We start from the raw sequence: 12,522 nt of genomic DNA on the forward strand, positions 1-12,522 counted from the left end.
CTATCTATCTATCTATCTATCTATCTATCTATCTATCTATCTATCTATCTATCTATCTATCATCTATCTATCTTGTTATATATAGTTTTTGTTTCTTATTCCTATTAGCAGAGATGCATAGCAACATTTAACAAATCCCTTAGTTTCCTGTTTACTTACCAGAATGTTTCTACACAATGAATGCTAAAATGTTAAACATGTAGGAAAACAATGATAGGGCGTTCTGGACTTTAAGCCTTTTATCTTCCCAAATCTCTGAACCTCAGGGCTAATACACAACAGGGATAGGACAATTCATGCTAAATATGCTCCTCTGTGTTGGACCGATCTCTTGCCATCTGTCTAATACTGATTTAAGAGCAGTGTCAGCAGGAAACAATCTTTTCATCAAGGTTGCAAAAAAAGTAATCCACTGAGCTCCTTTTCCAAAAATGAGTTTTACTTCTGGTTTATTTGAGCTAACTCATTAAGCAGTGAGCAGCTCACCGTCAACTATAATTACTCCATAGATGCTGTCCTATTGCTTAGAGATTGATCTAAACTCATATGATTTTTCAACATTATTTCATTTCTTTTAATATGCTATATTAAGAGCTTTTTAGATGGGAGAAGTTTGACTCTTCATGAATAACCCAAAAGCAGTCAAAATGAAGCTAATGTGGCCACAGGGGGAATAAAGGGGGATTAACAGATAAAAAGGATTTATTGAAAATAAACTGTTGAAATGTTAGGATAGTGAAACCAGATGATAAAGGGTTAAGGATTAAATTATTACCTAATTATAGGGTAAAGAAAATATAGTGGCTCTTTTATTTTTGTTAGATTTAAATGTTTCAGCTAATCATATTAATTTTAAGACCAGAAAAAGATAACCTGTGTAAATACAAAACAACTTTTAAGTAATGAGTTCGTCTATGAAATGAAAAAAGCTAGAACAACTTTGTCCAAAGGGAAAAAGTAATTCCACCTTTTTCTTTTCACCTGGCACATTCCTGCAAGATTTCTGCCATAAAGTCAAGAAATCAATTAAATAGAACATGTACGACAACATAAAGCAGGCTAAAAGAACACATGATATAAGGTGCTCAAAACATGATAGTGAAAGTCACTAACATTCACACTGGAAAGGATCATAAAGCAATTTCTGAAGCACTCCATTATCCCTACAGAGAGAAATTCTGCATAAATGAAAAAAAAAACATAAAACAGTCACTGATCTAAATTACTCCAGTGGTATTTTTGATGACTCATTTAGAGAGTAAGACACAACAAAAACTGCAATAATTGCTAAAGAACCAGCCTACCTCACTTTCCCTAGAGATATGCAACCCCCAAAAAACTCAATTTCTACAGATCCTGGATGATTTGCTGTGATGGATGGAACCCTAGGTTCTACTGTCATCTCGAATACTGCAAAGGAAAATGTTTTTTTTTTTCTGTTTTTTCTTTTTTAAAGGAAAATGTATGTCTACCAATTTGAAGCAAAAAGCACAAGTATAATTAGTTTCCATAGTAGAAAATGAATCTAAAGCATATCAGTAAGTCCTTGGATGGAAAGGTGGATCTGGACATAAATGTTGTTACTGTAGGCTGGTTTGGCTTGATCTTTAATAAGCCCTCCATGCTCACATATAGGATTCAGTAAGGATAAATTAAGGGAACTGAACACTGAACACTGTTTTTACCTAATGTTTAATTATCTAAAATGTCAAAATGTGGAAAAAAAGCAGAGGCAGTCTCATATTCTTTAAAATCATGTTTATACCATTGTTCTGGCCAAAGGTTTATTTTTTTCTACGACTGTGTCCAAAGGCAGATGCTTCAGGATTCCTGCACTCATGTAAAGCATGTGATTCATTGCAGCAGGAAAATAAGTCAAGAGAAAAAAAACAAGATCAAAAGCCTATAGCCTACATATAATTTCATTTTACTTTATTTAGTTACTTCTTCATAATTGTGTTGGAAAGGGAAGACTTTTAACTAGTGAGAAGACACGGCCTTGAATTAAATCCGATGAGTAAGCTAAAATAATTGTTTTTAATAGTTGACATTATAATGTGGTGAATCAACAAATTAGGATTGCATCAAGTTGTGCTTTGGATTCTTTTAAACACAGATTATTATTATTATGGATAATTCCTAGGATCCTTAAAAGCCTTTGCAGCTTTTTAAGAATTTTTCTATTTAGAGGAGTAATTTTTTTTCAAGCACTGAACTCGTTCTACCTTTTGAAAGCATAGAATAAACAATACCGTACATTTTACTGCATATTTAAATTCTTTTCTCTCTGTAAAAATTTTAAATATTTAATCATACAGAATATATGAGAACAAGAACGTACTGGGTCTCCTCCAGAGGCAAATGAAATGGCCTGCATGGGATAGTAGACAATCCTCTGTGGAAGGCAAGAGAAGTGAAAATATAAATGTTTGCATGATTTTTTGCTCAAAACTCTAAATGTGAGGAAGGTACAACCTTGCCTGAAGTGTTACCTGTAAAGTGGAGGCCGTGATCAGAGTCAGACTGTCTGTGGAGACCGTGAGGATGGCTCTGCTCCCAGAAAACTGCATGTTGATCTGACCCAAAACAGCAGACACTCCTTTGCACGGAGACTGATGACGAAAAGAAGCCCAGTTACTCTACTGATCTGTCATCTGACTGCTGTTTGTTTGTGCCTTTCTTACCCTCTTGCTTTTAAGCAAGGATTTCACTGAAGTCCTCTCACACAGTCTGCTAATTGCCTCCCTGCGCACAAACATTGAACATAAACATGTACACAGTCAAATACAGGAGCACAGAGATACTTTTGTAAATATGTGATTTGGTGCATCCTGTGACTTGCATGTGAAAAAGGAGAAAAACCACAACACAAGCAGCTACTGTAAAGTAAACAAGGTTGGAGCAGTTGTTCCTTAAAGTAACATAGATAACAAAGAATAAAAAAATTCGAAATTGTGTGTTTTTTTTAAAAACAACTTCACGTTCTATACTTTGTTGATGCAATAACTAAAGACACACTAGTTCCTCCCTAACGAGTGATAAAACCATTTATGTGCAGGTGGAGCTCAAAAGTCAGGCTTTGATTTGAACATGACTTGTTTTAAGTCTTTATGAAGAACTTTGGCTTTAGTTACTATAATAGCAATTTATGATCAATATAAACCGTAAATATAGATGGATAAAAGTGATGATTTAAAAAATGATTTAGATCACAACAGTGTGTTAAAAGGAGTAAAAATGACCAGTGAAGAAATGTAAAATCTATGTAGTGTAAACACATCTGCACTTTAGTGCAAAGACACTCATATTCATACATAAAATACTGAGTTATTGAGACTAACTGAATTATTTGCTAACAAATTGGCAACAGCGAACATTAAAGAATTTGAAGAATGCAGGAGAAATCTTGTTACAAAAGACTGGATTCTGTCAGTAAGGCATCTGGGCCTACTGAAGTGGCCTTAACTTTTCTTATGGTCAAACAAAACCATATTCAAGCCTAATTATTCAAATCGATGGTTCTCGTGAGCTGAAGAAGCAGAAAAATATCTCTGGGCAAACAATTATTATATAGGTATTAAGCTGTTTTTTCAGAAAAAGGGATGATCTTGCTTGCTTCAACACCACCATACAGGCCCTAAGGTGGCCAGAACCGTCCCACATGGAGAACATGAAGGAATGGGAAGCCTAACCAGCTTTCAGAGCTAAAGCAACTAGTCTTTTCAGTCTGTTAACACAAGAAAAATATCATTATTGTTATTGAACGTTTACCTTTGAAGGCCACATTTTATCTGATAAAATAATGCATCTTGATACATTTGTTAAAAAGCATGCATTACAAACTACTTCCAGAAGATTCTACAGATGATAATGACACATTACTTTTAATAAACAGGCTATAAATTCCAGAAAGCACGACTTTTAGAACAGCCTTCTTTGCTTGATTTGCTTGTTTATGCTTATACTGTCAACCTTCTATTTTTATTATTGACTTTGTATTATGATTTGTATTATTAATATTATTATCATCTTAATTTTAGTTTGTATCTATCTAACCCAACAACATATTGGCATTTAGGCTTTTAAAGCTCATTATAAATAAATAAATAAATGATGATGATGATGATGATGATGATGATGATGATGATGATGATGATGATGATGATGATGATGATGATATAAATTGACTGACAGAACTTTCAGTTTCTATAGTTCCTCTACAACCTTGACTTCAAATCCAACATGGCTGCTGCCTTTAAGGTTAACAACTGGTGATATCAGAAGAGATCTGAAAAAGCTACCAGGGGTTTCATTATATAAGGATTCTTTAAACCCTACATTTCAAATGTATTTTATTTGACAGGCCATTTTGGTTAGAGTATAAAGTCTGAATCTTACTTGGTTGAGAAGGATCACATATGACTGAGGAGCTTGTCTAGTGCAGCAACATTTTATCCTCAGAAAAAGATGAAAAACTTTAAATTCCCCTAAGGATTTCTAAGAGGAGGTTTGGGTCAGAGAGGTGAAAACATAAAAACACAGAAAAGTATGTGTGCAACATGGCGGATTTCCTGGAAAAAACATTTCTCCTACTTGAAAAAACATTTTATGTAATGGATGTGTTCTCCCTCACTGGCTCGCTTTTTAATAAGACTATGAGAGATCATTAGGAGGAAATTCATCTAATTGGATTTTCTGGCCCATCACTCAGCAGCACTGTTGTTAACAGTGGTTGCTGTGTGTTGGCATTCTGCACTAGGATGTCAATATCAAATGATGATGAGAATGCCCCGGTTTATAAAACATTATACATTTAATTTGATTTCCCCTCTTTGAAACTGAATAAGCTACACATGCCCGCTTTGGTACATATATGTTAAGTGGAATATGAGTTAAGATATGTTGATACTCCTTTAAGCACGTGCAAAACATCAGTTTTTCAATGCTATGTGTTCACAGATATGAATAATGCATTCTATGTGCATAAAATTTTACCCTCTTTATCTTTATTCTGATTTTCTTTTTTTTAAGTCTTTATTTTTGCCAGAAAAAAGCAAAGTCAAATTTAGCTCAAAGTCTCTTGATCAAATAGATTTTTTTTTTTTACTTTTTCTCTCTATAAACTTGTTTCACCCATTGCCTCAAAGTTTGAAAAACTGCCTTTTCTAAATATTTTTGTGAAAATGCATCAACTCTGTCTTTCTGTGGGACTTGTTTCTAAAATACTTGAGTCTGACTTGATCAGTCTGATTTATGAAAATATGACTCTCGTAATTTGATAGCTTTAATCTTTAGATGCAGAAAATATCTGCTAAATTTCCCCAATATTTTCCATATACAATTTAACCTTTTGGATGTTTCCATTATTTTTTTCTGTGAGTGTTTCCTTGTACTTACAGACCTCGGGATGACCTTTTTCTGTCCCTCTATGCGAACATTTCCTAATCACATTACTGACATAGAAAACATATTTTCTACTTTAAGCTTTTCCAACTTTATGGATATTAATAATAAAGTTTGGATGTTTTTATACATCCTTAGGAATGTAAAACAAGTTTTTACATTTTTTCTTTTTTCTACAAAGAAATATTGATCTGTCCAATAAAGGGTACTTTATGTATTTTATACTGTAGGAAAAGCTATATACTAAGAAAGTAGTTGCATAGATATAGTTGTAATATGGTATTCTGTTGGTGGTTCATCGATTCCCCTGTAAAAACCAAAGTATTTGAGGTGTTCAGTCTGCTCCCCTCTATGTCTGCCAACTTGGTTTCACTGACCATTGAAAATTGAAGATTATATATATATATATATATATATATATATATATATANTATATATATATATATATATATATATATAAAACACTTTTAAACATCTGTACACTGTAGTGATCACTATGCATGAAAGGGTTAACTGTTCTTTACTACATAATAAAAGCAAATCTCCATAACCATTGACAGTTGTTTGAAACAGCACATCTGTTCTTTATTTGCACAATTGTACAGATGAAAAATTGCTGAAGACATTAAGAGAAAAGTTTACATAGATTTATTACCCTCTTGAATTTAAAATCCATTTTCAGCCTTTAAGAATGCATTTAAACGCTTCTTCTTTCATGGTCAAATGAACAAGTAACAATACAACTCTAATGAGTTTCAATAACAAGACCTGTTTGTCAAGTTTGAATCCATTATGGATTATTTTAAATATACTCAGTTAAATTCGTCAGTTTTCAGCTTGTTCAATACATGTTTTGTACGTCAGGGCCAGAATGCAGTCCAGGCAATCCAAAACCAGCTTCGGTGACGTTAATATTGTAGTCTGTTCTATTAAGTGTGTGCTCCAGTGCACATTAAAGCCAATTTAACATCTAGTTCTAATGTAATGGCATACTAGTGAACGCCTCCCTCTAACAGGCCGCATCCAATGCAGGAGCTGGTCTGATCAAATCAACTACAGGCCCATGTAGGGAAGTCTCCCTATTCTCAGAAGCACCTGGAGATGTAGAATATACCAATGCAAAGCATGGTGGAGGTAGCATCATGCTATGAAAATGTTTTGTCATGAATTGCTGTGGTACACTGAATAAGGTGAATTTGATAACAAAGATGGACGGTTTTTATAAAATGGTTTTAAAATCAGCTGTACAGTTAGAGCGGGATGTTCCTGCACAACAGTTAAGCCAAATAGACATAAATCTAAGATAAATGATTGCAGAAGAAAATGGTTTGTTTAAATAGATAAAGAAGATTGATAGATAAAGACATAAGTGTACTGATAATTTGTGCAAAATCTTAAAAAAGGTGTCTTTTCCAAAAAAAAAAAAAATAAATAATATATATATATATATATATATATATATATATATATATATATATATATATATATACACAATTCATCACCCCTAGCAAATGTCTAGAATAGTGTCTTGTTTTATTGACAGTAGGCTGACAGGAAAAGGGGGTATAAGAAAGGGAGAGAGACATTCAGCAAAGGACTACAGGTCAGATTCAAACCCAGGTCGGCTGCGTCGAGGCCTAAGGAGTCTGTAAATGGGTTGTGCGCGCCAACCACTGTGCCACCGAAGCACAGCCATAAGTTTGTTTTCTTAAGGTGAGAGCTAACCAAAGAAATTCTTGAGTATGTGACACTTGGATCCCATGTAGACTAGAGAAAATTCACAACGTATTTTAATTGAACTGCTGAACAGTGAATTAATCCAAGATAAAGGACGGCACAGATGGATCACCAAAACTCAAAAATCTACATTGCATTCATGCCTATGATGAGAGCATGTAAGCATTTCAACCAGGCTGTTTTTAAACCTTACAGAATTTAGAGAAGAATACCTCATCTTTGACTACACACCTCAAGTAGGTGAGTTTTCTCCTCATGCTCAATGATCCCTAGCAGAAACTTGGTAAGCATGCGTGTCTGTGTGATTTGTCTGTCTGTGTCATACCGTGTGACTTGCATTCTTGTATCAAAGTCGAGTGTCCTCATGGATTGGATCACTTCCACGCTACCCATGTACTTGAAAAACACAAACAAAACAAAAACACCATTTACGAAACAACTACAGAGAGTTAAAACAACCACAAGACACTCAATAGCAAATTCATGGAAAGGATAATACAGACACTGACGAAACCAGGCAACATTTCCTCCCTTATTGTGCAGCCCCTCTCCCATTGGTCACGAGTTTGAGTTAAACAGGCCTGATAGGCTGGAGTCAGGATGAGTAAATCAATTGATGTGAACCCGGTTTAAATCAATAAGTGTAGATGTGAATGGGGTGTGTGGGCGGAAGTGTGATATGCGTGTCTGCCTCTTTATAGAGGACATTCAGGCAGTCCATTCTCTTTTCCATTGCCGGTCAACTCACAAGTCCCACTCCTAATCTCCCTTGTGAACACACCTCCGGTTATGGGACAGCATGAGCCCTGCTAATGCCGGACACACACACACACACACACACACACACACACACACACACACACACACACACACACACACACACCAACAAACACACACACCAGCAAGCAGAGTTGATCTAGAGAGGAGCAGAGAGCCAGGATGAGTCACTACTGCCTACACAGGAAGCTGTATGTGTGAAAGGGGGGTGAACGTATGAAAGTGAGCGTGATGGTGTGGAAAGAGCAAAGAAAGATGAGGGACTGTCTGTTTTCTTTGTCTGTTTGTTTTGCCAGCGGAAGAATTAAAGATAGTAATCCCGGCCCTATGCAGGGACACAGGCGTTCAGGTGGAAAACTACATTTTTTTTTTGTGAAAAGGTTATGTAGTGATGCTTAAACACAATGAAAGGCATGGAAAGACTATTAGTGATTGCTGGGTTTCGTGTGCTCGGGTATAATGAGTGGTCAGTTACCTTTACGTGATGGTGAACCGCTCTATTTGAGGTCCTCACCACTGCACAGTCATCTACAGCCTTCAAGCAGCAAAGTCTGTCGTCTTGCTGTGAGCACAGAGTGCAGGGAAGGCTTGGCATCCGGCGCAGTGTGATGGGACGCTTTGTGGAGAGGAGAGCTGGGGGGATCACGTTTGGTCCACTGGAGAAGGACACACCGAGGAAAGATGCACAGTCTGTTCTGGACAGAGGTCTATTGTCCCTTTTACTGACAGTTCTATCCATCTTTGTGTTCGCTTGACCCCTCTGGCCTTTTCGCATGCAATTTGGACTTTGTAGGCAGATGTTGGCCACTCGGGGGATGAAGCTCCTCAGGCTGGAAGATCCCTGGTGAGATGGTGTCCCTGGATCAATCTGAGCAAAATCAGAGTCTAAGCAGAGGTCCCTCTTGGAGGGCAGCATTCTATCAGGGTGATCTTCCGAAGGTGTCAAGGAGTCGTTGTGCAGTCGGCTGTATTTGGTGCGTTTCAGCATACCTACAGATGATAGGGAAAACAAATTGTAATTTAGTCAGAAAAAGTTTTTTTTTTTTTTTTTCGTTAACTACCTTTATTAGGAACCCACCTGGTAGGAGTCCTGTCTGTGACTTGAAAGAGAGTAAGGTTTGCTCTCTCATAATCAGAGTACTAAAAAGGGGGAAAAGGGGATAAAAACGAGACCTGGTTTCACTACTGACAAAGAAATTACAAAAAAACCAACAAAACTTTACAGAAAAAAACTGTTTTTTTTTACCAACCACTTGCTTTTTTTTACAAATAAACCCTTATGTTCATAAAACAGTGCTTAGATCAGCAGATGTGATTCTCAGTGGACATTACAGCAAATTCAACTCACCCGAATGGGACCGGGGCCGTCCTGTGTAGCTCAGAGTCCTGCCGGCTGTGCTCCAGTCATGCCGAGTAAAGTCTCAAACCTCCTGACTGACCTGAACACTTTCCCGGTCAGATACCCAGCTTCCAGCTCTGCTCTGCTCCACCACACCAGTGCTTTCTGTCTGTGCTCTGGGAGAACTGTGCAGCTTTTATGAATGAACTTATTTTATTTTATGAATGAAAGGTTCTGGCTCACTTCCTCTGTCTCGCTCTATGATGGTGCAAGCAGATGAATGTATGAATGAACCAGAGGATAGATTGACAGACAGACCCTAAAGCACTGTTGCCCCTCCCTCACCCATAAACTACCATCCAATCAGAGTAAGGCAGGGTGACTCATGCTCTGCACACACACACTAACACAGAGACACACATTACATGGACCTACAGTTATACACTGAAGCAGAGCCAATAGAGTGCTTTGTCCCTCTCTGTTAACATCACTTGTACCTTGGAGATGCTTTTAAGGTGCATTATTAATGCATTATTAGCTTGGCTTCCTCCACTGAAATCTTTCCATCTAATTTCTAAATAAAAGGAAGTTTTACCATCTGTTTTGCAGAAAATGCCCGGCTGACTTGATCTACTTGATAAAAAGCAATTTCCCAGTGTATCAAATGAACGTATTATTCAAATGACCTGCATGAACACACAAGCGGAAGAGGAATAAATGAACCATTTGCATTTCCGTGTGATTTAGATCAGTATAATATACCAGGCGTCAGTGGGAGAGTATTTTACATACAACATTTGCTACTGATTAAAAGATCATCCTTCTTCTATTTTTAAACTGTTTTTATTACATTTTATGTGTTTATAAAAGAGAGTATTTAACGTACCTCTATTGATATTACCAAAAAAAAAAAATTATTCAAGGATTTTGACTCAGTATGACTTTTGATGCAGTATATAAAAATTTGTGACTTTAAAATACACATGATAATGGGGAATGGTGGGCTAGAGGTTAGGGAATAGAGCTTGGAATCCTGAGGTTCTGAGTTTGAACCCCATTCCCACACTCTGGCTCTGAGAAAGACCCTTAACCCCACACTGATCCCTGGGTGCCATGCAATGGCAGCCCACTACTGCTCCCCAAGAGGATGGGTAAAATGCAGAGGTAAATTATTAGTTATTATTAATAGGTAATACTTCATTTGGATTTTTGTGTTCTATGTCATATTCTTTTAGGGTTGTGACAACTATCTGCTATGATCAGAAAATAAATCCCTAAACACCATGAAGCACTCACAATGTTAATGATCTTACATTAGACATACTTGGCTTTTATTAAGGATTTATTTTTTTGCTTCTAAATGTTCCCTTAACCTTTTAGAACAAATTATAATGGTTTCCGCACAGAATAAAAAGTCTAAGCATTCTCCTTTATACGTTCAGTAGGTATACGCCAAAAATATATATTTACTTGTTAAACACCATGCTAATTCTAATAAGGAATATCCCTCTCTGATCCTCTGTTAAGACTTGGAAAACAGAATAGTGTCAATAAATAAAATGACAAAAATTAACAACTGAGGGGGAAAAAATACAGATATTATTAATATATAATACAAAAATGCAAAATTTGACATTTGAAAAAAATAACACATAATGATAACTAAGACTTAAAAATGAAAAAAGTTGGACAGATTGCCTTTTTTTGTGCATTTATTGGTACTTAAAAAATTATTATTATTTTTTTGTCTATTTTAATTTCTAATGTTGGCATTTCAGGTCCTCCATAATCCTTAATGATATTCAATTAGTGATAGTTGTTTTTATAGTTATTTTTTTTTTTTTTAGCCTGAATGTGATGCAGTCTGCTATACCTTCAATTCAATAAAATCCTGATAAAACAGGTACAAATATCCCATTCATATGCTTTTTGTACCACAAACCTTCCCAGATACTATTGGAACTATGCTGCTTCTAGCTAAAGAGAGAATGCATAAAGAACATTTGTGAAATGCTTTCTATTATTATGTTTGATATTTTAAATTTAGGAATGCTGGATTCCAACACCAAAGGACAGAGATGCACGAATGTCATTTACACCTTAAAAGTAAAGTAACTATTTAGGAAATTGTTGTTAATTACTACAACAAAGGAGGATATCTTAAAAGCACATCTAGTTTATGCAACCAAGAAATGTATGAACTATTGGAAACCCGTCATCACATTTTTCAGTAAAGGCAGCTTTTGACTATAACACCATAAGAGATGTGTCATCTAAGGAGCAAACCTCAAAGTCTATATAGAATGTGTCTAAAGTGTGGAGCCCTGGCTGAGCTTTGTCTCCACCTGCTGGCCGTTTTCTACTATCATTGTTTACCTCGATCTGCTCTTCTAAAAACTTAATTTCAGATTCTATAAACTGTTATTATGTAAAATTAAGCTTATTTTCTGGCAGGTACTAATTAAAGTAACCTTTTTAGAAGTGCATGTTTTTGTTGTCCGTCCATCCATCCATCCATCCATCCATCCATCCATCCATCCATCCATCCATCCATCCACTTCTGCTTATCTGGGGCTGGGTCGCAGAGGCAGCAGTCTAAGCAGAGATGCCCAGACTTCCAGCTGCTCTGGGGGGACCCTGAGGCAACACCAGGCCAGCTCAGAGACATAGTCCCTCCAGCATGTCCTTGTGGAAGGCCCAGGACACAAAGGTTAATGGGATATGCCTGGAACACCTTCCGAGGGAGGCAACCAGGAGGTATCCGAAACAGATGCCCTGCCACTTCAGCTGGCTCCTTTCCATGTGGAGGAGCAATGACTCTCCTCTGAGTTCCTGCCGGGTAACTGAGCTCCTCACAAGATCTCGAAGGGTGCGCCCAGCCACCCTGCAAAGGAAAATCATTTCGGCCACTTGTAATCATTATCTTGTCCTTTCACTCATTATTGTTAGGATAATTATCATTGAAGATGTGTGAGTTTATTACACCTTGGTATTGACTGCCTGTTGCATGTCAGAACTGAGGTTTTAATCTAAACAGGAAAGTTCCTCTGTTTGGATATACAGTTGTAATCTTAATTTTGTACGTGGCAAAGGATTGAGAGCGGTGTCCTTCAGCTAAGAACAAAGTGTCATATTTTGATAAGGCTGGAGCCATGGAGGTCTAATCATTTGCTAACGTGTATGATGTCGCAGAATGGTGTCTGTTCCAGGAGCTCTCCAGGAACAGACTCGGGCAACCCAGTCCTCAAAAAACTCCAAATGGTCTA

General features: G+C 36.7%; 1 protein-coding gene across 2 annotated transcripts in view; it reads right to left on the minus strand.

The window, feature by feature from the left end:
- Positions 1–9,521, minus strand: part of shc4 (SHC (Src homology 2 domain containing) family member 4) — a 17,978-nt gene extending 8,457 nt beyond the window's left edge. Inside the window, exons 1-7 of one of the 2 annotated variants that reach the window (XM_015375603.1) lie at positions 9,266–9,521; positions 8,996–9,057; positions 8,393–8,907; positions 7,466–7,536; positions 2,685–2,745; positions 2,493–2,612; positions 2,342–2,395 (exon numbers count right to left, since the gene is read on the minus strand). In XM_015375603.1, coding sequence (XP_015231089.1) covers positions 2,342–2,395; positions 2,493–2,612; positions 2,685–2,745; positions 7,466–7,536; positions 8,393–8,907; positions 8,996–9,047 — 873 coding nt within the window. In that variant the 5' untranslated portion in view covers positions 9,048–9,057; positions 9,266–9,521. The remainder of the gene's footprint in view (positions 1–2,341; positions 2,396–2,492; positions 2,613–2,684; positions 2,746–7,465; positions 7,537–8,392; positions 8,908–8,995; positions 9,058–9,265) is intronic. The other variant, XM_015375604.1, reaches the window with a different exon arrangement.
- Positions 9,522–12,522: the final 3,001 nt, after the last annotated feature.

This window comes from Cyprinodon variegatus, unplaced genomic scaffold (assembly GCF_000732505.1).
Source record: "Cyprinodon variegatus isolate N-32 unplaced genomic scaffold, C_variegatus-1.0 Scaffold122, whole genome shotgun sequence".
Lineage (NCBI taxonomy): Eukaryota > Metazoa > Chordata > Actinopteri > Cyprinodontiformes > Cyprinodontidae > Cyprinodon > Cyprinodon variegatus.